The 27905-nt window shown below is 37.1% G+C and overlaps 1 protein-coding gene across 1 annotated transcript in view; it reads left to right on the forward strand.

Moving 5' to 3' along the window:
* The window catches only part of UTRN (utrophin), a 469064-nt gene that overhangs the window by 410418 nt on the left and 30741 nt on the right, over positions 1-27905 (forward strand). Inside the window, 5 exon segments of the mRNA XM_086708068.1 lie at positions 2811-2896; positions 6839-6996; positions 8500-8666; positions 9750-9861; positions 27169-27305. Of these exon segments, the coding sequence (XP_086564194.1) occupies positions 2811-2896; positions 6839-6996; positions 8500-8666; positions 9750-9861; positions 27169-27305 (660 nt within the window).

Raw genomic sequence — 27905 nt, forward strand, 5'->3', positions numbered from 1 at the left:
ACAGTCCAGAATGCTTGGTTTAAATATTTTTGTCCCACAGAAAATATTAACCTCATTTGCTGCAGTGTTAACTCATTTTTATACTATGCCAAGATGGATATGATTTTATAAGGTGCATATCTTTCTAGTTAAACTAGTTTCAGAAGTTAGTTATGAAGACTTTCAGGGAACCAAATACTTAAATATTGGGTTATATTACTCACTAATAAATTTCTTTGTCTCCCTCTTCTCCCTCAAATCCAGATATCTTATTTAACATCGAAGCCCTCTATCATCTGGTTCCATATAACCTGGACAACTTTATCAACCATTTAGCCTTGATGCAAGTCTTTGCTACCCCTGAACGAGTCTTGTCTCCGATGCTCACACCCCTGTCTCTGTCCCCTTGCCCAGGCTTTTCCTATGATAATCAACCTTCTCCTAGGGACAGTCCAGCTATGTCATGTCTTCAGGGTCGGATTGGAGGCTTATCTTTTCTATCATATGTTGTAACTACTGAGACTAATAACTACTCAGACTAATCACTAGTCATTAATAACTAGTCAACCACAATGATCTTGTACTTGATTATTCCCACACATAAAGCTTAGTCTCCTATTTTCTTGTGCTTTTCCTGTTGTTTTCTTGTCTCCTCTCTAGCTAGTATGTGACCTTATCACAGGTAGGAATTTTATCTTGTACTTTTCTGCTGGTCCTCATGATACACAACAATGCCGGGATCACAGTACACCTTCATAACTATTAATGGTGTGATGAATGGATGATTGACGTTTTCAGTAGTCATTTTCTTGTGTTATCGCCATAGACCGGAGGTCATCCTCTAATACGCATCAGTTGGATCTTTTTTCCCATAAGAGATTGCTTTTCCCTTAGCCACATCCATGTACCAGTCCATCCACACAGCCTTTTGTTATCTTCTGCAAGTCTGTTGTCTGACTGTCCAGAGAATAAAATTTCCTGATTTTTGGCGGGAAGAAGCCAGACATAGTCTATTTTTCTGTGATAATTAGGAAACACCTAAAAATGTGAACTAGAAACACAATTTGTACCATGGTTCAGTTTAAGGTTAATTTGGAAGTTTTCTATAATGGTAAGAAACTGCAATGAGTATATTAACTTAGATTCTCCTTTAATGCTATATTTATTTCAGTTTAAGTGTTAGTTATCTCCTACGTCACTTCAGAATGTTGTGCACATGCATATTAAGGGTTTGATAAGCTTGTTGGATATGATTTAATATAGATTATAAACTCTAGGTTATTGAGCGACTGCTTTGAAAATACATTTTACTGATCTCTCAGCATGTTTTCCTTTTTTATTTATTTTATACTTTATATGTTATGGTATATAGACAGAAACTTACCTTAGTATTTATAATTTGAGAATAGAAGATATCAATTAGTATTCATAGGAGGAATATCAAGAAGAACAAGATTTAAACACAGTTTGATAATAAGAGCACCTAAAATTAAAATTACATGACACAAATATTTATCTGTTTTTGAGATAGCATGAATTACTAAATTTTATGTAATGATAAAGTTACATAGACATTTAGTCATAGGTTTTGGGTATACTGTACTTGTGTATTGGAAACATATCTTGAGAAAATTGATACTAAAAACCTAAACTGAAAACAGATCCTGAATATGGAATAATAAAGATAACAATAGAGGGTTGTTTTTTTTTTTTTTTTTTCTGGATTGTGTGTTATTCCATAGCAAGGATCACGTTACAAATTTTTGTAGTTTCTGCATTTGCCTTTCCCCATCCCCAGGCTGAAGTACATTGGGAGATTTGATAGACAACTCTGAAATTCTTTGATAAATGACAGAATGAAGACAACTCTGTGTTTTTTTAAAGATAAAATTTTTCTTCTAGTTAACTTATAGTCCCTCATCGGCATAGTACAAAGCTATTTCCTGGTGTTGAGTAATTAGTGTATTTTGTATTTAATTATAATTTAATACTTCCTCAAACAGAGGTTTCACACCTGCCTAGGTAAGATCACCGACTATTAAGTTGCAATAGTAATTTTAAAAAACTGAGTTGGCAGAGATAAAAATCTATGAAGACAATAAGTTTTTAAGTATTTAACCAGTAATCAGCTCTCAGTATACTATTCCAGTTTTCTTACATTTGATTTTAGATATATCATCATCCTTTTCTTGCCTTATTAAGCTACATGCATATTATATATAGCTTTAGCTATTTAATTTTTCTTTTTTATTTCTTTGAGAGAGAGAGAGAGAGAGAGCAAGAGCACAAGCGAGCAGGGGAGGGGCACAGGGAGAGGGAGAGCAAGAATCTCAAGCAGGCCCCATGCCCAGCATAGACCTTAATACAGAACTGTATCTCATGACCATGAGATCATGAGCTGAGCTGAAATCAAGGGTCAGACACTTAACTGACTGAGCCACCCAGGCTCCCCTTTAGCTATCTATTTTAAATCTTGCATTTGTAATTATTAACAGATATTTTCTAATTCATAGTATTTCTGAAAATATTTTTTCAGCTTTATGATTATCATTTTTATTTTACCTTCGTTTTCCTTCCTAGTTCATGTGTTACATGTAAAGTAACTTCAGGCTACGTATTCTTCCAGACTAGGTCAAACATCCTATTAAAATATGTCATGAAATTGTGGTATCGGCTTAAAATTGATTATTAAAAGTGAATAGAAAAATTGCATCTCTAATATGCAATTATTTTTTAATAGTTTACCCTCAAAAAATAGATATTCAGAAATAATTAGCCTACTGTTTATAGCTTTAAATGCATCTAACACATTGAGATTTTTACAATTACAGGGGTCGAACTGGAAAAATAAGAGTGCAGAGTCTGAAGATTGGATTGATGTCTCTCTCCAAAGGTCTCTTAGAAGAAAAATACAGATGTATGTAAGACCTTTCCTATACGATAGTGTTTTTGTAATAATAATGATAATAACAATCAATTGGCAGCTTACTTTATATGGTTTGCTTGTAATAAGAGTTTCCATTCTTTTTAACCCTTATGTACATGTACCAGGCTAGATAAAGGGTGCCAGTTAAGAAGTGATGTGGAGTTGTGTGAAATGAGGTGAGGTGCCTCGATGGAGTGAGAACCAACTGTATATACATCTTATTTAATTCTATCACCTCAGAATGTAAGCACTGTGACTTCTGTTTTCCAGCTGAAAAAAATGACTACTGAGATGGGTTGAAAATCCAGTCAGTGGCTGAAGAGGCTGTTATGGGGCTAGAATTAGATTGTAGATTTTTCTGACTCCAAAGCCCAAGTTTTCTCTACTTCTCTATATTTCCAATGCTTGAAAAGAAATTAAGATGGACTAGAACCTTTATACTATATTTATAGGAGAACTTTGTGTACTTCTAATGTCAAAAAAAATCGAGATGGGCTAGAACTATTACAGACATTGACAAATAATTATATTTTATAGTGTGAGAAAATAAAAAGTGATAAAATGTTTTTATTTTGTTCTGTTTTTTTTTAATTCACCAAATAAGTAAGTGGTATCCTTTTAGCTGTCAGTTCATGAAGGGTGGGCATCTTGGCATTTTGAAAGGGATGGACTGGGGAGCCAGGGACATCTGCCTTCAAATCTCAGCTTTACCACTTAGTGGCTAAGTGACTTTGGGCCGGTTACGTGATCCCACTGAAGACCGCCAGCTAAGAGGCAATATTACTCCCATTTCACATTTCAAGAGGCTAAAATTTAATGGACTTCCTTCAACTGAAGGATGAAGCTAACATTTCTCACTTTGAAAGCAATTAGGGATAATACGTGAAAAGTACCTAGAAATCACAGTTGTAGCAATTGCTGCTGTGTCTCCACACTTTTACATTTTTCTGGTTTAATTTTGTCCATAAAATGTGGGTGACTTGATCCTGCCATGCATGTCTTTAGATGTTTCTTCACAGAATATATCCGTACATTTTGGGGAGAAGGAATGTGGAGATGTTTGACAGGTCCTGTACATTTAATTGAGTTTTGCATCTTCTGTGAACATACATTTTTCAACAGTTTTATTTTCTGGAATGTCTGTGAGGTGATTTGGCTGCGAATTTCAGCTCTGGATCAAGATGGCTTGTTTTTCTTAAAACAGTTTGACAAGAATGTCAGTGAAAAGAAAGGTGGGATTTATAGGAAACAAAAGACTGATTGTAGGATCAGGAGGTGAGGTACCTTGATGGAGTCAGACCCTAGTAAACCATGCAGAAAAAAAGCTTTGCAGAAGGTTTTTGTTTGGTGGCACCTTATGTATCCAGGATTTAAATTGTCTTCAGCATCATAATTGTCAAAAATAATCATTTTCAAAGCTAAAAAGGTTATTTCTACGAGTGGGAAAGGAAAATGTTAAGGAAAGCATCACTGTGCCAGTATGAGAAAAGGACTTTTCCTCTTCTGTAGTTTGGGGTTTTCATGTGTTCCTGAAAGAATTTAGGGTTCCTTAAAAGTAACACTTACATCATGGTTCTCATCTCACTCCAAAACAGATACAAATTCAACCTCAAAGTTGATCACGAATCTTAAAATGTCAGCATGATCTGTTTTCCTAGATCAATGTTTCCCCTCCGTCTTTCCTTTTCAAGTTGATTATCAGAGAGTAACCTCAGACCAAAAGAAAGAGTTACAACACAGTGACTATAGTTATAGAGCAAAAACCAAATTCTACACACTATATGAAGGGTTTTTTTTTTTTATTTGTGCACCTACCTTCAAGCATATTTCTGAAATGTATAATCTTTCGGCCAAGGATGGTATTTCAGCGTGTCTGTACTCAGACACTCGTAATACAGTGGACACACTTCCGACAAATGTTGGCAAATGTGATACTCCGTATTATTCAACATTAAATTTTCAGATTATGGCAAGGGAAGTAGAAGCCCTGCAATGACAATTTCTGATATTTATCTTAATCCATGAAGTATGCCATTTTAGGACTTAATTAAATAAGACATCTCTTGGGTTGAAGTCCTTCAATCTTTCCTGTAAGTATTGAGACTTTGGAAACGTTCTGGGGTTTTGTTTTGTTATTTAATTTGAAGTCCTTAGCAACTCTGATTCCAGTTTTGATTTCCCCAGTGACATCAGTACACTTCCTCATTATTATTTCCTTTGTTAGATTAATATTGAAGACAATTTGCTCTCCAAACTCCATGGCAGAGGTCTTATTCTGAGTCAAGTGGTAGCCATCTGCACATTGATTTTGCAATGGCTAATGTCAGTGTCTTCACCCTGGTGACCCCTCCTTCTCTCTTCATGCCTTCTTGAGAATATCTCTTGATTAGGTTCTAGCAACTGCCTGACCTTGCTTATAGCTGAGTGGCTTTCTTGCTTTATCAGGACCACATTTACAAAGATCTCTTAGAATGACCTTTTGCGTCTCTTCTGTGCTGATTTGTTGGAACTTGGGTTTTAGATTGTGACCTGTCCCCACATTCTGATACTCCTTTTTGTTTATGACTAGAATATCAAAATGTGAACTTATATCAGAATTCAGAAGTATGTCAAAATGAGAAGGAATCTTACGGTTTGTGTTTTGTGTGTAGTTTTACCTTCATGGTAGCATAGTAGTACAACCGTCTTCCCCAAAAGAAGAAAGTTAGGCGTGATTGATGTCACTGAAACGTGTACTTGTCTGTGTAGAACATTATTGCTTAGGATGTCTCTTCCTAGGAATGGGTTTAAAATGCAAATCATAAGAATCCTGCATAAATATTTTCTGGCTGTGACAGTCTTATTTTTTTTTAACGTTTATTTATGTTTGAGGGAGAGACGGAGCATGAGCAGGGGAGGGGCAGAGAGAGGGAGACATAGAATGTGAAGCAGCCTCCAGGCTCTGAGCTGTCAGCACAGAGCCCGACGTGGGGCTCGAACTCACGAGCTGCAAGACCATGACCTGAGCTGAAGTCGGACGCTTAACCAACAGCCACCCAAGGGCGCCCCGATAGTCTTATTTTTAACAAAGTAAAGGTGGGTGGGGGCTTGGACAAAATGGGTGAAGGGGAGTGGGAGATACAGGCTTCTAGTTAGGGAATGAGTAAATCACAGGAGTAAAAGGTCCACCATAAGGAATATAGTCAGTGGTGTTGTAACAGCATTGTATGGTGACAGATGGTAGCTACACTTGTGAGCATAGTGTGATATATAGAGATGTTGAATTGCTGTATTGCACACCTGCAACTAATGTAACATTGTGTGTCAACTATACTCAAATGTTTTAAAAAGTTAGAATAAAAGAAAAATAAACAAGTAGAACTCTAACCAAATCTAACTAAACAAATGGTAATAGAAATTAAATTTATCTTCCTTAGGTTTGCTTTCTCTGTGTATGTATGCTTATAATTAAGGTGACATTTCATTATAATCACTGTGTCAGTATTACTGAGCTTGGTTCAGTTGTCTGAAAATTCACTGTTAACAGTGTTAGATTTGGCATTATTTCCCGTAAAAAAACCCCAAAAAAACAAAAATGATACATTTTGGTCTGATATTCATTTGCCAGATATTGTTTGAAAATGGCTTTTAGGATCAAGTAAGTATTTACTCCCCTTCTTTCTGTTCTTGGAAAACTTCACATGGAAAGCATTTCGAATTTTTGTGATTTTTGGATTTTCAGAACTTGGAAATTCCTTTCCAAAAACAGTATTCATTTCTATGAGAAAGTGGATCATTTTTACCTGAAATTTCTCCGTAGATAACTAACGTGATTCATGTCCACTTGATTTTTTTTTTTTAATCTACATCATTTAAATGACAGAACCAAAGACATTGTTTACATAGAACGGTATAAGCAGATGGAAGTTACCCTCTTGGCTCTCCTCCTCACAGATCTCTTTAAGGAAGTGGCGGGACCAACAGAAATGTGTGACCAGAGGCAGCTTGGCCTGTTACTTCATGATGCCATCCAGATCCCTCGTCAGCTGGGCGAAGTAGCAGCTTTTGGGGGCAGTAATATCGAACCCAGTGTCCGCAGCTGCTTCCAACAGGTAAACACGAGGGATCCCTGGAACGTAGGATGTGCCAGGAATGGTACTGAGGATGTTCCTAGAACTGGCAGGGGAAACTTGGGCTGGACCCACATGGTAGAAGACGCTGGGTACCATCCCTTAAGCATGCGGTTTATTTCTTCAAGCACATGGTTCAAGGAACAGCAACCTCCTCAAGGAGATTTACTGTTTGTCAATGGATAACACCCTCAATCTTTAAAATGTGCTATGAGAGTGCTATGATTTGACCCTGACGTTGTCCCGGCCCTCGCCTCTTACCACTCATCCTCTTGCTGTCTGCTTTCCACCCGCAGTTTTATTTACATCCTTCATTCCTGCCCTAGCATCTTTGGTCATGTGCTCTCTGTTTAGAATATTCTTCCTTACCCTTCACCTACAAACTTCATTCTCATTGCTAATCCTTATTCTTTTTTTTTGGATGTTTGCTTAAATCTCACATTCTCTGAAAATCCTTCTCTGAGCCCTTCAGGTGAGGTTGTGTGTACTTACTATATTCACCTGAATCTCCTCTGATTTCTTACGATGCTCATGAAAGTATGATTACATACCGAGTTATAGAACTAATTGGTTAGTGTTTTTTTTCCATACGAATCTCAAAATTCTTTTTAATGCTTGCTGTATATAAAAGCATTCTAGAAATGTTGCTACTGATGTTATACGTATGTGTAAAGGAAAAGGCTACAGATATATTGCCAAAGCATATCCAGTGATTTATTATTGCTGAGAAAAAAAATGCTCACACCATCTCTTTAAGGAGTACTGATGTTATGGGTTATTACATTTTATAATGGCCCTTTTGCTTGTTTTAGAGATATAAAAAATACCAAATGAAAATTCTAAATATGATTCTCCCATGTACTGGTTCATAAGATGACCTTCACAAAAGCAGGAGAAAGATTAAATGAATGAGTTTTATAGGATTAAAATGTTTATGTGAAGAGAGTACTAGAATTGTGTGATTTGGTTTTTGGGTTTTTTTTAATCTGAGTCTCTTAATGTATTGAGTTTTTTTCTCCTTCCTGTATAATTTCTGCCTTTTCTTTTTTTTAATGTTTTTTAAAAATTTATTTTTGAGAGAGAGAAAGAGAGAGAGAGAGTGAGAGAGAGCACACATGAGCAGGGGAGGGACAGAGAGAGAGGGAGACACAGAATCTGAAGCAGGCTCCAGGCTCTGAGCTGTCAGCACAGAGCCCGACGCGGGGCTCGAACTCACGGACTGCGAGATCACGAGCTGAGCTGAAGTCGGCTGCTTAACCGACTGAGCCACCCAGGTGCCCCTAACCTCTGCTTTTTCTAATTTTAAATTCTAAGATTTTCTGTCCAATGAAGAGCCTTTAACGTTTTGTAATTTAACTGGCCTGGAAACAGTTTTATAACTTTTCTTTCACTTCATGTAGATTCTCAGAAGATTATAATACAACACCAGCTGCAATTTAAATGAAGACATTTTCTTCACTTTCCATATATTTGTTTCTTTACCAGAATAACAACAAGCCAGAGATAAGTGTGAAAGAGTTTATAGATTGGATGCGTCTGGAGCCACAGTCCATGGTTTGGCTACCGGTTTTACATCGAGTGGCAGCGGCCGAAACCGCAAAACATCAGGCCAAATGCAACATCTGTAAAGAATGTCCAATTGTTGGGTTCAGGTGAGACGATCTGTCTCCAGTGGTGGCACAAGACTATCTTCTGTTGTTTTGTTGTGACTTCAGTGTATGTCCGTCATCCCTTCCCACTGATTCCCTCTGGGGATTTGTGTCCTCAATAAATGGGATGCTTAGCATATTCATTCTGTCTATCTGAAAATGTCATTCCTTCTTATAGCCACTACATGAAACTTATCTTTTTATTATTATTATTGTTATACCACTTTGCCCCAGAAACAGAGATTTTTCTGAATTTCTATTCATATAGATCCCAGAAACGTTCATGCATGATAATTGTATGACTCATTATACGTACATGGCTCTGATAGGATTCGGTGATGTTGTAAGGCCTTTGGAATCAAACTTAGTAAGCAGAAAGCAACACTTTTTAAAAATTTATTTTAGAGAAAAATTGGAGGGGAATGGGGGAGAGGTTGAGAGAGAGAGAGAATCTTAGAGCCCAACGTGGGGCTTGATCCCATGACCCTGGGATCATGACAGAAGCTGCTATCAAGAGTCAGATGTTCAACGGACTGAGCCACCCAGGCACCCCCAGAAAGCATCATTTAAATAGTGAGAAGTCATCTGATTACTTTGTTACTTCTGCCCAGTTCTAATGTGAAGTTGATGAACCCTACTGTTCACCTTCACAGGAGGAAGCTTTGTCAGGAAATTGTGAGATTCATTTCTTACTGATGGTATAAAAGTTGGATGTGTCAAGCTAATAAACATGATTCTAATTCTCTGCCATTTTCATTCCCATTCACACATTACAGAAAGTCTTCTGACGTGGGTATTTGTCTTCTCATCATGTTGAAACAGATGGAAACATGCTTTAGAGACTTGAATTCCAAATTTTGCTTTTTTTTTTCCCACTTGGGAGGTGGTTTTGTTAATTTCCCTTGTGAAATTCAAGATTCTCCTGGCCCTAATTTGGAGCTAAGGTACTAAGAAAAATTCCACATTTGTGGCCAGTCTGCCTTTTATTTCCATGGTGATTTGGATGAAAGTAATTCCTTACCACAAATAATTGATTTGGATTAAATAATAGACATACAAGCCTGAACTTTCTTTTCTTGTCTCTAGGTATAGAAGCCTCAAGCATTTTAACTATGATGTCTGCCAGAGTTGCTTTTTTTCTGGTCGAACAGCAAAAGGTCACAAATTACATTACCCAATGGTGGAATATTGTATACCTGTGAGTACTGAGCCACTTTCTATTGTTTGTTTTTTTTTAACAACATATTGCTTTTGAATTAACTAATGTCAAAATTATTCTGTTCATTTAGACTTAACTTCTTATGGAAAAAAATCACTTCCAAGGTTACTTAACTAATTTTGTTTTTGTGGTTTTGTTTTCTTTTAAACAAATACATCTATGTTAATACATTAATACATTAATTAATACAAAATAATTAATACAAAATACAAATACATTAATACAAAATAATTATAGTTTTTTCAGAAAAATTACTTGTTACATTTTGTGTACATCTGTGTTTTGATTTTCAAACTTAACTTTTTGCTAGCGACCTTTTTTTAAGAGCTCACACTGACCTACATTGAAAATGATACTATATGTTCAGAAACCATGTTTCTTTTAGACACATTTAAAATGTATTTTCAGGGGCATCTGGGTGGCTTAGTGGATTAAGTGTCAGACTCTTGATTTCAGCTTAGGTCTTGATCTCAGGGTCTTGAGTTCAGGCCCTGTGCTGAGTTCTACACTGGGCATGAAGCCCACTTAAAATACATACGTATATATATATATATATATTTTTTTTTTTCATAATTAAATGTATTTATATTAGCAAAAAAGTAGAAAATGTAAAAAAGTAAAACAATTTATAAATCTAGCTCCTAAATCAAATCAAATCTCTGATTTTGTTCAGATTTATTTTTATATTTACGTTATTTTGATCTTTTTTTCACTGAACACATTGTATGGTAGTGTTACCCCCTATTGTCACACAGTGTGATTTTTCCTAGTTACAGTATATTTGAGTGAATTACTAAAATTTAACCACTTTCTCAAACGTATTTGGACACTTTATTTTCAACTATCTGATATTATAAACAACACTCAAGAATATCTTTGTGAAAATAGCTTTTTCTGTATATTGCATAAATTACATTTCCATAGAATAAAACACTGGAAGTAAATGATCTAGGTCAATGAAATGAGTATTTTTATGGCCAAAATTCCTCATGTCAACTTATTTCCAAAAGATGTTTATACTACTTTACATTATTATCACATTTTATTAATATTCCAGTTTTGCTAGCATTAGATATCGATTCTTGTTCCTTTGATTTAAAGCTATTTTTTTCTGAAGTATCTTCATTTTCTGTCAACAGCTATTTTTTAGCTTCCTTCCAAATAGTAAACCAAAATTTATTCATAGACTATACATTTTCTTTTGTTTAGGGAATTGAGTTACTTCTTTGGATTATAAATTGACAGAAAGGCAGCAATACTTACAAAATATACACATGTAAATCTCACAGTCTTAGGTATCTTATCTCAAATAATAGGTACCCCACATATGGAGAGGAAACCTCTAGAAAATGCTATGGAATTATAATAGATGAAATACCATAGTGCATAATAACTTTAACTAGGAAAAAAAATCCCCCAAGAAAATTTATGAAGTACCATTTATTACTATGATTAACATATTTATTCAGTCAACAAATAAATATTGAGCACTTACCTTGTGTCAGATGCTGCTCTCAGCTCTAATTCATCAGTGTACTACCAAGATAAACAAGATTACAGTCTTTCCTGCTACCTTCCATTTAGGAGGAGGGGATGTGTGACAAGGAACAAAGAAACAAATAAATGAGATCATTACAGATTATAGTAAGCAGGCTTTAAAGAAATAACTGGATAATGAGACAGAAGATTAGAGGAGGCACTTTAGATAAAGAAATCAGGGAAGGTTGGCCTGAGAAATTATTTGAGTTGAGACTGAAGGATGAGAAAGAATCAGTTGTGTAAAGAACTAGTCGAAAGGTATTTCAGAAAAGAAACAGCAGACACAGAAGTCTGGAAATGGGCAAGAGTTTGCCATGATTGGAGCACAGAAGAAAGTGGAGTATATTCCACAAGAGGTCACACTAGCTATGTCATTCACACAGTGAAGCTATGGAACCCCTTGTTCAAACTGTCTTACAACTTTCAGCATGGCAACAGCAGAGCACTAAGCCAAACTAAGGGAGCTTGTGAGTGTGGGACCCCTGCAACTGCACAAGTCACACATTCATGCAGATGGGAAAGAAAGAAGGGGGGAATGACACAGGAATAGAAAGAAACAAGTGTATCTGTCAGAGTGAATTTCTCCCTCCACAAAAGAGAGAGTGGTAGGAGTTGAGATTAAAGAAAAAGGGGGTTATCAGATTGTGCTGAACCCTGTTGGTCGTTGTAAGACATTGGAGAGAAGTATAGTATTAATATTTGCTGGATTAGATAGGGTGCCTCGGTGGCTCAGTTGGTTAAGCATCCAAGTTTGGCTTAGATCATCGTCTTGCAGTTCATGAATTCAAATTCTGCATCTGGCTCTGTGCTGACAGTATGGAACCTGCTTGGGATTCATTCTCTCTCTCTCCCTCTCTCTCTCTCTCTCTCTCTCTCTGCCCTTCCCCCAGTCATGCTTTCTTTCTCTTTCAGAATAGATTAATAAACTTAAAATATATATAATTGCATGATTAGATCTAGGCATTTAGGAAACTGATTATAAAAAGTTAATGTCAAAATAGGAAAAATCACAAAGTAAATATACGTTAAAAATGTATAAAAATGACTACATGTTTCAAGATGTATAAAGTAAAGATGTATATAAAATTACTACTTTTCATGGTCTTAAATACAACAATTCCTAATGATTTTGCAAAATACCCATACAATTTGAAATCTGCATCTCTTCAACAGCAGTTATTTGTCTTGAGAATCACGGATACACTGATGTATTTCACTCTCCAACTGTCATTTTTGAATGAATTCTGTATATTACCCAAAGCTTTTCTTGTTACTTGGATTTTACAAAGCCATTGTTGTCATGTCTAAGATCACAGCTTACCCTGCTTTGTAAGGGGTGGCTTCCTTTTTGCCAGTGTGCTTTGGGAGGTCCTTTGCCCCTTTTCTGGAGTTTGTGTAGTGATCTTAATAAACAACCTGCTCATAAATCATATCTTATGACAGGTTATTTTCTGTATTTGACCCCACAACCCTTGATAGAATGACTAAAAATATATTTCAATTCAAATTCAAATTGAATTTTTGAACAGTATACTCTTGAATTAATAGTAATGAATGACTACGTGAACTCTTCTCCAAATTTTCTTTCTTTTTATCCACATTCTTTGGATTTTTGCTCTCCTCTTTTAAGTGAGCTTTTTGTTGTTGTTTTTTTAATGTTTATTTTTGAGAGAGAGAAAGAAACAGAGCATGAGCAGGGGAGGGGCAGAGATAGAAAGGGAGACACAGAATCTGAAGCAGGCTTCAGACTCCAAGCTGTCAGCCCAGAGCCCGATGTGGGGCTCAAAACCCATGAACCGCGAGATCATGACCTGAGCCAAAGTCGGATGCTTAACTGACTGAGCCACCCAGGCACCCCTTAAGTAAGCTTTTTTTATACTTCATCTATCTTTTACCCAACATTCCCTAAACTCTTTTGATGTCTGCCTTAGAAAATGAACTCAAGGGACACCTGAGCGGCTCAGTTGGTTCAGCTTCTGACTCTTGTGGTTCAGGTTATGATCTCATGGTTCGACCCCAGCATAGGGCTCTGCACTGACAGCACAGAGCCTGTTTAGGATTCTGTCTGTCTCTCTCTTTCTCTCTCTCTCTGCCCCTCCTCTGCTCTCTTTTGCTCTCTCTCTCTCTCTCTCTCTGTCTCTCTCTCTCAAAATAAATAAATTTTAAAAAATAAGAAAATGAACTGAAACATGAATTTTTCTTTTTTTTGTAATGTTTATTTATTTATTTAGAGAACACGAGCAGGGGAGGGGCAGAGAGAGGGAGACAGAATCCCAAGCAGGCTTCGTGCTGTCAGCGCAGAGCCTGACACAGGGCTTGATCCCATGTACCATGAGATCATGACCCGAGCCAAAATAAGAGTCAGACACTTAACTGACTGAGCCACCCAGGTGGCCCTGAAATGTGAATTTTTCAATACAGTGATAACCACTGCTTGCGTGTAAATGGATCAGACCTTCTTGGCAGATCCTGGTGTTTGCATTTCTCATAGCGCATCTCCACTTGTGGTTGGGATGATGCTCCAGTCATATTACTGACTTCATTAGTCAGTAACAAGTGACTGTTGTTGAAAGTTTTCTGAAGGCTTATTTTAAACCCTCAAAGCTCCAGAAATATTTCTTCAAACATATCAGCTTACTGTGACAATGTTTATCTTTGGATGTAAGCAGACGAATGGTGTGTGAATTCTCTATCATAATTTATGAAGGCATTTTTTGAAATTGTTAGTAAACCATTTATAGACAGAAGTGGAGTTCTTCTTTCTCTAGCAGATGTCTTTTTTAAACTTGTCTTTCCCTCTACCACTGTATAACCCAACTTTGTCCATTTAAGAAGTTTGTGATTAGGCTCAGGTAGAATTCATCTAAAACAGCCAACATGACAAAAATTCTGTTTAATCCTTGTCTCTCCATCCCTCCAAATCCCACCCCTTCACAAAAATGTGTCAGTTTTTACATCGTGTGTAAAATCTTCCCTACCTTCTCTGGCTTCCCCTCAGGAAGACTCTGATAACATACTGGATTGTATGTTATCTTGTATTATTTTCTGTATGGTGTTTTGGCCCCCTCAACTCTCTTTTTAACTCCTTGAGGACAGAAATGAATCTTGCACTTTTCTTACTACGCTTAGTTAAATCTGGCTCATAAAGGCTAAATGAGCTTATATCTTATATTATAAACACTAATTACAGAATTTTAAAGCCGAAAAAGATCTAAGAGATCATCTAATTCATCTCATTTTAAAGAGAAAACTAAGTCATAGAAAAGGTGATGTGTTCAAAGTTGGTGGCCTGGATTTAGTGATTTTACTCCATTAGAGAAATATACATAATTAGGTGCATTAGCTAACTGGTTTCTGTATACTTGCTGGAGTGTTTTATTTGTTGGGTGCTCTAGTATATAGGCATTTTGCTGTGGACTTGGAGATAGAGTGAAAATGTAATTAAGGAAAGAAAAGACCTCCATGTGGAGAAATTTAAGTCGATGTATTTTTTAAAAATGACTAAGTTTGTGGATTAAGATAATAGTCAAAATTTTTTCTTGTTACCTGTGTACTACATGTTTGAATTCAGGGATTACTATTTACTTAAAAAATAGTGACATTTTCTATTAAAGATGTTTAGATTTTAAATTTCTTTTTTATTAGAATAACAGTTTGTAATCATTTAATTTCATAGTGAAAATTACCCTGATTGTGTCTTTTATTTATTTATTTATTTTTTTAATTTTTTTTTTTCAACGTTTATTTATTTTTGGGACAGAGAGAGACAGAGCATGAACGGGGGAGGGGCAGAGAGAGAGGGAGACACAGAATCGGAAACAGGCTCCAGGCTCTGAGCCATCAGCCCAGAGCCTGACGCGGGGCTCGAACTCACGGACCGCGAGATCGTGACCTGGCTGAAGTCGGACGCCTAACCGACTGCGCCACCCAGGCGCCCCTGATTGTGTCTTTTAAAAGAAGATTGTGTGCTCCTGTTGGAAATAACCAAAATTTAATTCAAATTATAAACATTTTTGTATGTTAAGACCTGTAAAAGATAGTCGTTTAAATTAGAGAGGATGATGCATTTCACATATGATTTATAAGAGCTTATACAATTGCTGACAGTAAGAGAGAGCCGGATAGGGTTAAATATTAAGGAGAATGGGAAATGTTTGGAATTGCTGCTGGGGGCAGACATGAGTCAACAAGGGATGAGCAAATTGATGGCTACATTGCAACAGGAGTGTAGCTGAGACTAATTGGCAAGGATTTGCACTGATTCCATCATTGCTCAGTCACTTTGGAATTAAAAAAAGATGGTAGGTGTAGTCAAAGGCCAAGGGAGTGAATGATTCAGAGGTCTTAATGATACTGGGATTGCTTTGAGCTGTCCCCATACTGAAGAACTCCCAAATGGGGTTGAAAGGCTCAAGATCAAGATCATGGGGGGAAAGAACAGGTTTATTCATATTAAAGAAGTAGGGGCAAGGGTCAGGGTGGTTATTTTTTCCAAGTTAGAGATTTAGGACTGAACAATGTTTTGAGTCATGACAAGGTCTGAGGTGTGAACATACCCCAATATGTGGCTAATGTAGAACATAAAAGGTTTTGAGATCAGATGGCACTTAGAAGATCATCAGTACGTCTCTAGAAGTGACAGGCAGCTGTGCCTGGCCAAGTACAGTCAAAGGGGAGTGGATGGGGACATTGGTTTTAGTTGGTGAGAAGATTGAGTCTAAGGGCAAAATGCTGTAAACCTTTATTCTTGGCCTTTGTGGGGGAGAGGTTATACAGCCCGTCATGGAGAGAGGATGGTGGGGGAGACATTGTTATCACAGGAACATCAGGATTCACTGAAGAGATGGGTTGCAGTTCCTGTTAGGAATAAGATGTGGGGGAATGTGTTTATATGTCAAAGAATGCAGAGTCCATGATAACAGGGAAAGAAAGGTAACTAGGCAGAGGCTGTGAGCATCTGGTAAGGGACTGTGGTGCAGTCCACATAGAGAAAAGGAGAAATGGAGAAAGGCAATAATGAGGGTGCTTTTTCTTTGGCAAATACAGGTATTAGAACTGAAGCGTGAGTGGGGATAGGCAGATGGTTTGAGAGACGTGTTTGCTTAGGGAGAAGAGATGGCATGTTTGCAAATTTTTATTGCTAGAAAAGTCAGCAACATCAGCTATTCCAGTATTCAAATTGATGGAGTAGAATCATTACAAAATTCTCTGCATATGTGCAAGGTTTAGACAGGACTAGTTTGCACTGATGTTTCATTGAGATTTTGATAAGAAGAGGGGGAGGACAGGAAAAACATACTGCTATGGGAAACAGCTTATTACACTAAGGACACTTAAAGCACATTTGTATTGCATTTTTTAAGCAAATGCGTGTTACTTTTAAAGCAATAGATTCAAGCATATTCTTGCCAACATTGTTTAATATATGGGGAAATACACCAAAGTTTCGTATTTCAGTGTTTCTAGAAACTGTAGAAAAATCCATTTTCTACTGAGAAAAAAAACAGAGAAGGTTTTCTTTTAAAGTTAAAAGTGAAATCGCATTTTTCCTTTACAAACCAACTATATGTTGTTAGCAAGAAGCAGACAAGAACAACGGGAAACACCAGAATTAGATGTTCTGTCCACTCCCCTCCACCTGCCAGCATCAGTGTATTTGTAAGACTATCAAAATCAAATACAAGAAAATGCTGGCTCATTCTTAGGAAAGCTGTGCATTTAGTGACGTTTGTTTTTGGCAGTGTTGTTTCTTCAGATGAGACGTGAGATGTTTGCCAGTTGGCTAAATGTGCAGGATCATTGCCGCTTCTGTGACCTCGGCATCCTGATGTGGCTTCTCAGTTCTTGCTCCCCTTACCGTGTGCTCCCAGGAAGTTGAGTGCCTTTAGAGTGTGTCATTAGCTCTTAAGTCGAAGTTTCGACGACATCCTTTTTCCTTTGGGTGCCTTATTACCCTACTTATTCTTGACCCCCATGGTGATTCTGTTAATGCTAATTTTTTAGTTTCATGTTTTTCCATTAGAACTTGAAAGGCTCCAAGCTTGTCTTACTAATTCCATCCTATTCGTGGAATTCATGGTATCTGAATTTCAACTTGTTGAAATCAATGAAACTTAAATCAATGCTGAGAAGTTGTTTTTGCAATTGAAAAAAAAACCCTATTGGAATGTCTTTAAGATAAGTCCTGTGATAATGAAATGTACTCCTTAGAAGTATGCATGTGGCATTTGGGATTATTGACTTCTATGTTTAAGAAGTAAATCTTGCTAACGATGGTGTTGTTCAACAGTGATTTTTACACTTGTGCACAATCCAAGCAATGATGTTTAATTATTCTACTCATGTGCCAAATGGCTGTGTTGTTTTCTTATAGAACCTTGGTTTTCCTCTTTGTACTTCCTTGTTTTTCTTGGTCCAGAAGTTACTCACCTTTGTAGTGAACAGTTAAAGCTCTGATGTTCGGAGTATTTGTTCAAGAGTAGATATTGCCATCCAAGTTATGAGCCAAAGACATTTGGGGGATATTTTTTTTTTTAATTTTTTTTTTTCAACGTTTATTTATTTTTGGGACAGAGAGAGACAGAGCATGAACGGGGGAAGGGCAGAGAGAGAGGGAGACACAGAATCGGAAACAGGCTCCAGGCTCTGAGCCATCAGCCCAGAGCCTGACGCGGGGCTCGAACTCACGCACCGCGAGATCGTGACCTGGCTGAAGTCGGACGCTTAACCGACTGCGCCACCCAGGCGCCCCAGGGGATATTTTAAATAAACATGGTTTTGCTTGTTTATTTGCAGTCGTTTTTGATGTTTTGCTTAAATTGCCAAGTAATTATAAGTTGGATGTTTTGGCGGCCTCTAGCTGATTTGACATCATTGTTAACTGTCCTTTGTATTTTTTGCTTTGTGGATCCTTGGTGTTAATAGGAGGAGTTTTTTGAGCCGAAGTAGTAAAGCAATTTATTCAAGGACCTACTTGACTATGTTATGAGGGTTAACATTTCTAAATTCTAGATTCTTTTCTACCTCAGCCTTGTTGCTCATTTTAATTCACATTAATGAGAAGGAAACGACTCTCAGTCATATATCCATGTTTTTGAAGTTCAATAATACATAGGTATCAGCATTTATAATAGGAATATACAGTTTAAAATATGAACAGTGATATGTAGAATAATACACATGCCTTTATATATAGATACACAAACACAAGTAAAAGATTAGCTCTAAGTTTTGCTTTATATGATGTCTGTATTTGTCCTCAGTCAAGGAATAAAATGAAGGAAAATTTAAAATACTCCCAACTTTGGTTGGCAAAATAGAACTCAAGAGTGAAAAATCATCTGATGCCAGCTTACACAGGAATTTTTAAGGTTTTGGTAGAGTCACATGGATAGACTTACCCCAGGGTAGCTTTTATAATTCAAGCAACATGTTTTTATATTTTATGCATTCATTTGTATTAGTTGGTGGGGTGCAAGTTGAGAACTAATTACTTCTTATTATCCAAATAAGTTTTCATCATTATCTCTGTGCTACTTAATAGCAGCACAGTGGAGGGAAGTATAATTTTGAGTATTCACGTGCCTACTTGTCTGTGTAAGTTTAGTTTTAAGATGTTTTTCCCAGTGACTCACCTTCATTAGCTTTCCAGAAATGACAGTTGGAAAGACAGTCCTCGTTTGGATATATAAGTTCTTCTGTGCTTCTTAAGAAGCAAGCCAGAAGGGGGGTGCCTGGGTGGCTCAATCGGTTAAGCCTCCGACCTTGGCTCAGGTCATGATCTCGCAGTTCATGAGTATGAGCCCCGCGTCGGGCTCTGTGCTGACAGCTCAGAGCCTGGAGCCTGCTTTGGATCTGTGTGTCCCTCCCTCTACCCCTCTCGCCCTCACTCACTCTCTTTGTCAAAAATAAAATTAAAAAATTTTAAAAGTCAAGCCAGAAGATTTGGGGCAGATGGTGGTAGAAGTAGCTTTAGAGTTTTTCAGTATCTTTTGACTGTCATTTTCTTCCCATTTCTAAATTAGTTAAGTAAAAGGAGAGCAGCTAGACAATAAAACTAACCCCCTGGACTACATGTACACCAAAACTAGGTAGTAAGGTATCCCCCAAACAAGCCACCACCCAGCCACAAACCTGTAGAATATCGTTATCTTTAAGAGGAAAAAAAGGAAGCAAGGTGCCTGAGAACAGGAGAACCGCAAAATAGACAACAGGTCTTTAGTGGAAAACTCAAAAGGCTGGTTTGGGAGAACTGTGAAACTGGGAGGAGCCCAGAGGGGAGGGTCTGCAGTCTCTGGGGTGCTGGGTTTCTGGAGTCCTCAGACCTGACCCACCAGGGCTTCCTTCCAGCAATAGCCTCACACTGGACATACTGCTAAGAATGAAACTGACATAGCAGGTCTGAGCAACAGAGACAAAAGAAAGAAATGGGTGATCTAAAGTAGGGCGAGGGAAGAGGACCCTGAAATCAAACTCAAGTACCCTATTTCTGAATACTCCACAAAAGCAAAAGAAGAGGGAGCTCTGTGAAGGTAGAGAAGCTTTCCAGAATTAGGAAAGTTAATTTCACAACAATGACAGAATTGAGCACTACAAAGTATCAAGTTTAAATCTCAGGGGTGCCTGGGTGGCTCAGTGGTTAAGTGTCTGACTCTCGATTTTGGCTCAAGTCATGATCTCACAGTTTGTGAGTTCGAGCCCCATGTTCAAGCTTAGGATTCTCTGTCTCCCTCTCTCTCTGCCCTTTCCCTGCTTGTGCTCTCTCTATCTCTCAAAAATGAATAAATAAACAAATGGACAAACATTAAAAAAAAATTGACAACACATTATATTTAAAAAGATTAAATCTCATATAAATTAAAAGAAAAAAAAATCTTCCAGCCATTTAAACAAAAGGAACAATATGACTTAAAAAGGAAAGAAAATTAAATAATCAATAGCAAAGCTTTATACCAAAAGATAATGGAGGGACATATTTAAGAAACTCAGGGAAAAAAAGAATGTGAGTCAAGGATTTGATATTGAGAAAGCCAACCTTCTATTATCTAGTAAAGATACAGGAAAATTCTCACCAAAATATAGGAACTTGGGTAATATTGTACCTAAGAGCACTTCTTGAAGATTTATTAGAGACCAGTCTTCAGACAACCAAAATAATAGAGAAACAGCATCCTAAGAACTGGTAGAGACCATTAAATATATTGTTACCTGTAGAGCTTAAACTATGTGGGGCTAACTAGAACAGGTTCCTACTGACCAAAGATAGGACAATTTGAGCTTCAATACTGATAATAATTACAATAAGCCAAAATACACCAAATATGTTACAAATCTATGAATTCATAATGATAAGTGAAAATAATTTTAAACAGTGGTCATCTTCGGAGGATGATAGGAAACCAGTGCATTACTGGGGAAATAGGTCAATGAAAGAGAAAAATCACACATGTAATCCTGCCTTTCCTGAATGAACTATATTACTGAGTGACCAGATAGTAGATGAAGGGACATCTTTTTATATAATTATTTAAACTAACAAATGAAAATGAATGATAGAATCAGATTATTACCATTTTTTAAGTCCCCATTGGATGGATATAGATATTTAGCATGAAGGCTGCTAGGATCACTGAAGAGTGATAACCAGACCTCACATGCCTGCCAAACACTAGTGGTAGATAGTCTTGCCAGATCACACTTGATCTGATGCCTCCTCTGGAGCCAGCCGCTAGTTTGCAGGATACCCAAAGGATTGAGGAACATGCTGAACTACTGCACCAAAAATACACAATTGGCAAAGTTGAGTGAGGTCAAATTGCCTGTGTTTTCTAACAGATAAATTGTAAGGAAATGTCAAGTATGGAGGAGAAATCTGCACATTAAAAGTGACTTAAAATATGTCAGATTTTTTTTTAAACTAGTGAGACTAAACTACAGTGTCTAGGGGTAGACACTGAGGTGAAAAAGTATTTTTTAAACACAAGGTAGTTATTGCTTATAAAAATGAGGGTAATGGTTATTATGGAGAGAAGGGAGGGCTCTGACTGGGATGAGGAACATGGAAGGGGCTTCTGGAATGTCTGGAAAAGTTTAATTTCCTGACTGGATGATATTTGCCTTATAATAATTCACTAAGCCCATTTACATAGTCTCTTCAGCAAAAGGTGGTGGGGAAAACTGGACAGCGACATGCAGAAGAATGAACCTGGGCCACTTTCTTACACCATACACAAAAATAAACTCAAAATGGATGAAAGACCTACATGTAAGACAGGAAACCATCAAAACCCTACAGGAGAAAACAGGCAGCAACCTCTTTGACCATGGCCACAGCAACTTCTTAGTAGACGTGCATCCCTAGGCAAGGGAAACAAAAGCAAAAATGAACTATTGGGACCTCATCAAATAAAAAGCTTCTGCCCAGCAAAGGAAATAGTCAACAAAACTAAAAGGCAACCAACAGAATGGGAGAAGATATTTGCAAATGACATATTGGATAAAGGGTTAGTATCCAAAATCTATCAAGAACTTATCAAACTCAACACCTGAAAACATATAATCCAGTGAAGAAATGGGCAAAAGACATGAACACTTTTCCAAAGAAGACATCCAGATGGCTAACAGACACATGAATGGATGCTCAAGATCACTCATCATCAGGAAAATACAGATCAAAGCCACAATGAAATACCACCTCACACCTGTCAGAATGGCTGACATTAACAACTCAGGCAACAACAGATGTTGGTGAGGATGTGAAGAAAGGGGAACCCTTTTACACTGCTGATGGGAATGCAAACTGTTGCAACCACTCTAAAAAACAGTATGCAGGTTCCTCAAAAAATTAAAAATAGAGCTATCCTATGACCCAGCAACTGCAGTACTAGGTATTTATCCAGAGGATACAAAAATGCTGATTCAAAGGGTCACATGCACCCCAATGTTTATAGCAGCACTATCAACAATAGCCAAATTATGGAAAGAGCCCAAATGTCCATTGACTGACAAATGGATAAAGAAGATGTGTGTGTGTGTGTGTGTGTGTGTGTGTGTGTGTGTGTGTATACACACATATACATATATATATGTATATGTATATATATATATGTATATGTATATATACATATACATATATATATGTATATACATATATATGTATATATATATATAATGGAATATTACTTGGCAATCAAAAAGAATGAAATCTTGCCATTTGCAACAATGTGGGTGGAACTAGAGTGTAATATACTAAAGGAAAGAAGTCAGAGAAAGACAAATAAATGATTTCACTCATATGTGGAATTTGAGAAACACAACAGATGAACATAGGGGAAGGGAAGGAAAAATAAGATGAAAACAGGGAGGCAAACCATAAGAGACTCTTAAATACAGAGAACAAACTGAGGGTTTCTGGAAGGGTGTTGAGTGGGGGGGATGGGCTAAATGGGTGATGGGCATTTAGAAGGGCGCTTGTTGGGATGAGCACTGGATGTTGTATATAAGTGATGAATCACTAAATTCTACTCCTAAAGCCATTATTAATTACACTATATGTTAACTAACTTGGATTTAAATAAAATTTAAAATAATAATAATTCATTAAGCTATACATTTGTTGTAGGTAGTTTTATAGATCTGTGTTTTATTTTTACAATAAATACAATAAAAAGAATTAAAAAAAAATAAGTTGGTCCAGTCACAAACATTTTAAGCATGGTTATCCCTGGGTGGTCAAAGAGCAGACAGTTTTAAGGTTTTCCTTTTTTCTCTTTCATGTGCATTTTTTCCCTAATTTATGTACACTCAGTGTGTCTCAGACATGCAATTTAAAGGTTATCAAATGACATTTCAATGTAAGTTTTGTAAAAAATCAACCTACAGGGTGTCTTAATGTAATAATAGGTATTTTAGTCAATGGCTATGGGTTCTCTCTCTTACAAAAGTTAGGATTGTTGCATTTTTCTAGAAGTGACATAGTGCTGGTATGGTGAAAAGACCCAGGTTTGTAAGAGCAGCTTTCTCCTTACTGATTTCTAGGTCTGAATCCTGGAAAGCTTTAGTGTCTGTGTCTGGAGGGGTCAAAAAAGTGATGCTAATTTCACTGCCCTTGATAGGAAAATGAGACTGAAGGGAATCTATTTATAAGGGGCAGGATTCTATGCCAATTCTATGCCTTGTCTCATACAACGAGATCTACAAAATCTTTTGTTCTCCTTCTTTCTTTTCTTAACAGCAATAGATAAAAACCTAGTCTTTCAAGAAATGCATGGATAACTTTACCAATGTGGGACAATTTGTGTAATAATGAGTGACTTTCAAGTCCATCCTCAGATCATAGTATCAATAGTAATTTGCTTAAAAAAGAAAAAGCACAAACTATTATACCTAGCGTGAAGATAGAGTTGAGTTTGGTGATATTTATTATGCTAGGTGGGTGGTCCTCTTTTTTTTGCTTTTTACCAAACCATTGCTCTTGCACTTTGAAATAGAAGATATTAGGTACTGTCATTAGGTAGCAAATTAGACCAAATACGTAAAAATATCTCTTAACTTTTTTTGGTGAGAAAATAGGTACAATTCATTTTCTTGACTCTCTTTCAACTAAAGAAATGCATTCTGCTAACCTGAAAATAACACCTCATTCTTGTGGGATGAATTATCTTCCACTTTTTCTTTTAATATTACATAAAATTTATGGCATTAGTGAATTTAGTGCCTTTATAACTATTGGTAGAAGAAAAACTATTGGTTTTTTTCTTCAATATGAAAATCGATCAGGAAATAAAAGTATGCTCTTTCTGTATGAGAATGCACTTGTTTTGTCAAATGTTGAATTTGAACATGATCAGAAACTCGAATTTAACGTCAGCCCCTGCTATACCCTCTGGGGAGGCAGGTAGTTGCTTTTTACTTGTTTTTCATTTCGTTTTGTTTTGTGGGAGGTGGTTTTTGTTGGTGGTGGTTGGCCGGTTGGTTTTGCTTTGTTCTTCCATGTTTTGAATGTATTTAGCTCAAGAATGTTTGATGTAGAGTCAGACTTGTACTTTTGAATGATGTGTCATTTTTTCCCCAAGCAAAAAGTTCATGGAAAAACCTAAATTTAGATAGTTAGAAGAACATTCTGCTAAGTGGAAGAAGCCAGTCACAAAAGACCACGTACCGTACAATTCCATTTATAAGAAACATCCAGAATAGGCAAATCCATAGAAACAGAAGTGGATTAGTACTTGCCAGGAGCTGAGGGGAGGGGAGGGGAGGGGGTAAGAGTTGGGGGTGGGTAGTGATAGCGAATGGGTACAGAGTTTCTTTTTGAGGTGATGGTCACACAACCCTGTGAATATATAAAAAGCACTGTACTCTACACTGCCTTGTGGAGGCAGACAGGGTAAGTGGTCCGGGGCCTGCCCACCTCTCCTTTTCTCCCACTCACCCCACTCAGGGCTGCCTGAATTAAAACCCGGGGTATGGCTTGAAAACCACTGGCTCTAGTGGTGAATCCTTTTTACTGCCAGATGAAGGTGGACCAAGTAAAAAGCTGGAGGCTGGTATTTCCTCATATATTAACAATGTGTTAAGAGCAGACCTGGAAATAAATTGCATCATAAATGCTTATCCTTGCATAGGGGCCACCTTTTTGTACTTCTGTCATAGAAAGCTTCTTCCCTTCTTCGCTTTACCAAAACATTCAGGGAAAATATCTACAAATACAATGATCTGCAGCTGTGATACCCATTGCTAGAGGCCCAAATGTCCTTTACAGTAGATGATATGTCCTTTTGGCTTTATTCTCAGCCAGAGATATTCCGTCTCTAAAAATGTCCTTCTTTATTCCCAAATGTCTTTCTTATTTCTCCTGTTCTATCTGGTTAGATCTTAGCGCCCCCAAACCATCATCTCTCTTAACAATATTTTGCCTTAGGTTCGTTTTCATTAATAGCTTATTTTCTATACTTCTTTATATTTGGAAGGATCAGTACCTAAATAACTATAGATATTATATGGTTTATTCTGTGTTATTCAGGAAAAGATTGAACATTGTGGGTCTGATGGCAAGGCCTTGGGACAATGTGGGTGGTCCTTGCTATACTTTTTTTTAATGAGATAAAAATTGATGAACTTTAATTATAAATAAGTTGCTTATTTATGTTTCTTCTCTGCTCTGCAAGCCTAGAGAATCAAAAGTTCCCTTAACTGTGTACTAGAAACAGACACATTTAGGTAGAATAAGAGCAGATGGAAAGCTACAAACTACATAAGGGCTGACTCAGAATTTAGTTGTTTTAAAAAATAATTATATTTTTTTTAAGCTTCTGTTTGCAAAACAAGTTGGTATGAGTCCCGGGGATGCTTGCCATGAAGGAAAAGATGATGGACTGGGGAGGGTGCAAGTAGAGGGGGGCAGGCAATAAGTAAGCAGTGTATTTAGCATAGTATTAGAATAATAAACCATTATTCTAGAAAAGTCCTCTGGTTTTGTTTTGTGAAGTGATTGGAGTGAGGTCTATCCAGGTTTGTATTAAAAGCCAACTAGCAGGGGCGCCTGGGTGGCTCAGTCAGTTAAGCGACCGACTTCGGCTCAGGTCATGATCTCACAGTACATGAGTTCGAGCCCCGCGTCAGGCTCTGTACTGACAGCTCAGAGCCTGGAGCCTGCTTCACATTCTGTGTCTCCCTCTATCTCTGCCCCTTCCCTGCTCATGCTGTGTCTCTCTCTGTCTCAAAAACAAATACATTAAAAAAAATTTTTAAAAAAGCCAACTAGGAGTCCAACGACTAAGGTTTTAATTGAGTCCTCCGCAGGTAATGCAAATTTATTAAATACATCTTCAGAAGGACTAAAGTTGGCATCTGTATAACATATTGCAAATAAAAACTAGAATTGGTGATAACTGAGGCTTAGGGAACAGTTTATAAGATGGGAAGAGGGAATGGGGTTGGGATAGATTTCAGCCCATGTCACCCTAAGTGATTATTAACTAATCACCTTGACATGGCTAAGGAAACAATAACATTTTATACTGCATTAAAAATTTAGTCCATGTTTGGGAGCCTGGGTGGCTCAGCCAATTAAGCATCCGACTCTTGATCTCAGCTCAAGTCTTGATTGCAGGGTCAAGAGTTCAAGCCCCACATTGGGCTCCATGCTCAGCAATACCCACCCCCCCAATAAAATAAGAAAATAAATATATATTAAAAAATAAGTATAAAAGTTTAGTCCATATCATTCTTGGGAACGACAGATGGGTAGTATTCCTTACAATATCGCGGCCTGCTCTTTCTCTTATGTTATTGCTTTCTCATGTTCCATACTTCAATATATGCTGGCTCATGTGAAGTCATTAGACTTGTTTATTCACCTTAGTGGAAACCATGTTATATCCAGAATGCTTCATCATCACTAAACATTTAGTATCAAATTGCAACTCTTTCAGTAACAGGAATCAACCAATAACATTGCCAAAACTAATTTTACTTCATGGCCTAAGTTTTTAAATATTGGGGAAGTGAGCTAAGGACGGTTTATTTTCAACAGAAAATAAAAAATTATAAACTGATTGCTGGATGTGTTTAATGATGAGTCCTGATTGCCATGTTATTTCATGACACGACTTGTTATTCCAAAAATACATAAAGCCACTGAAACTGTTTGTTATTTCATTGCATGAATTTATATCTGCTCTAATTTTATTGGAGCTAGATATCTCCGTCCATTTTAATGGGAGAAGTATAATTTTTTCATCCTCCTAGACAACATCTGGGGAAGATGTACGAGACTTCACAAAGGTGCTGAAGAATAAGTTCAGATCAAAGAAATACTTTGCCAAACATCCTCGGCTTGGCTACCTGCCTGTCCAGACAGTGCTTGAGGGTGACAACTTAGAGACGTAAGTTCAACTTTAATATTAAAACTTCTATGTACTCTTTTATCTGATATTGTCTTTTATTATGTTAGTGACACCCAGAGAAATTATCTGATACCAGAAAGAATTTGTGTTTTGGTAAAACGTTTCATTTTAAAAGAGGTAAAACTAAACTCGGAATCAGTCTTCACAACATGAATTTTTACTGTTGGCTTTTGATAATACCATGGCTAAAATTTTAGGTTTAATTTTGCATGTGTTCCTCCACTTTAAAAACACGTATTACTGTGTGTTCAACCTTTGCCTTGGTCATGTCCTTTCCTCTTAAAAATACTTAGAGCCAATTGTGGTATATGCTGTTTCATTACCTTACTCATTTCCCATTTTTCCTCCTTTGGGGATATTTTTGCTATTTTATGAAGTATGTGTTGCACTTATTTTACATGTTAAAAATTTTTTTTAATGTTTTATTTTTGAGAGAGAGAGAGAGAGAGAGAAATGGAGTGTGAGCAGGGGAGGGGCAGAGAGAGAGGGCAACACAGAATCCAAAGCTGTTAGCACAGAGCTCAGCATGGGGCTCCAACTCATGAGCCATGAGATCACAACCTGAGCCAAAGTTGGACG

Source organism: Puma concolor, chromosome B2, assembly GCF_028749965.1.
Source record: "Puma concolor isolate L17-30 chromosome B2, mPumCon1.1.hap2, whole genome shotgun sequence".
In the NCBI taxonomy this organism is placed as follows: domain Eukaryota; kingdom Metazoa; phylum Chordata; class Mammalia; order Carnivora; family Felidae; genus Puma; species Puma concolor.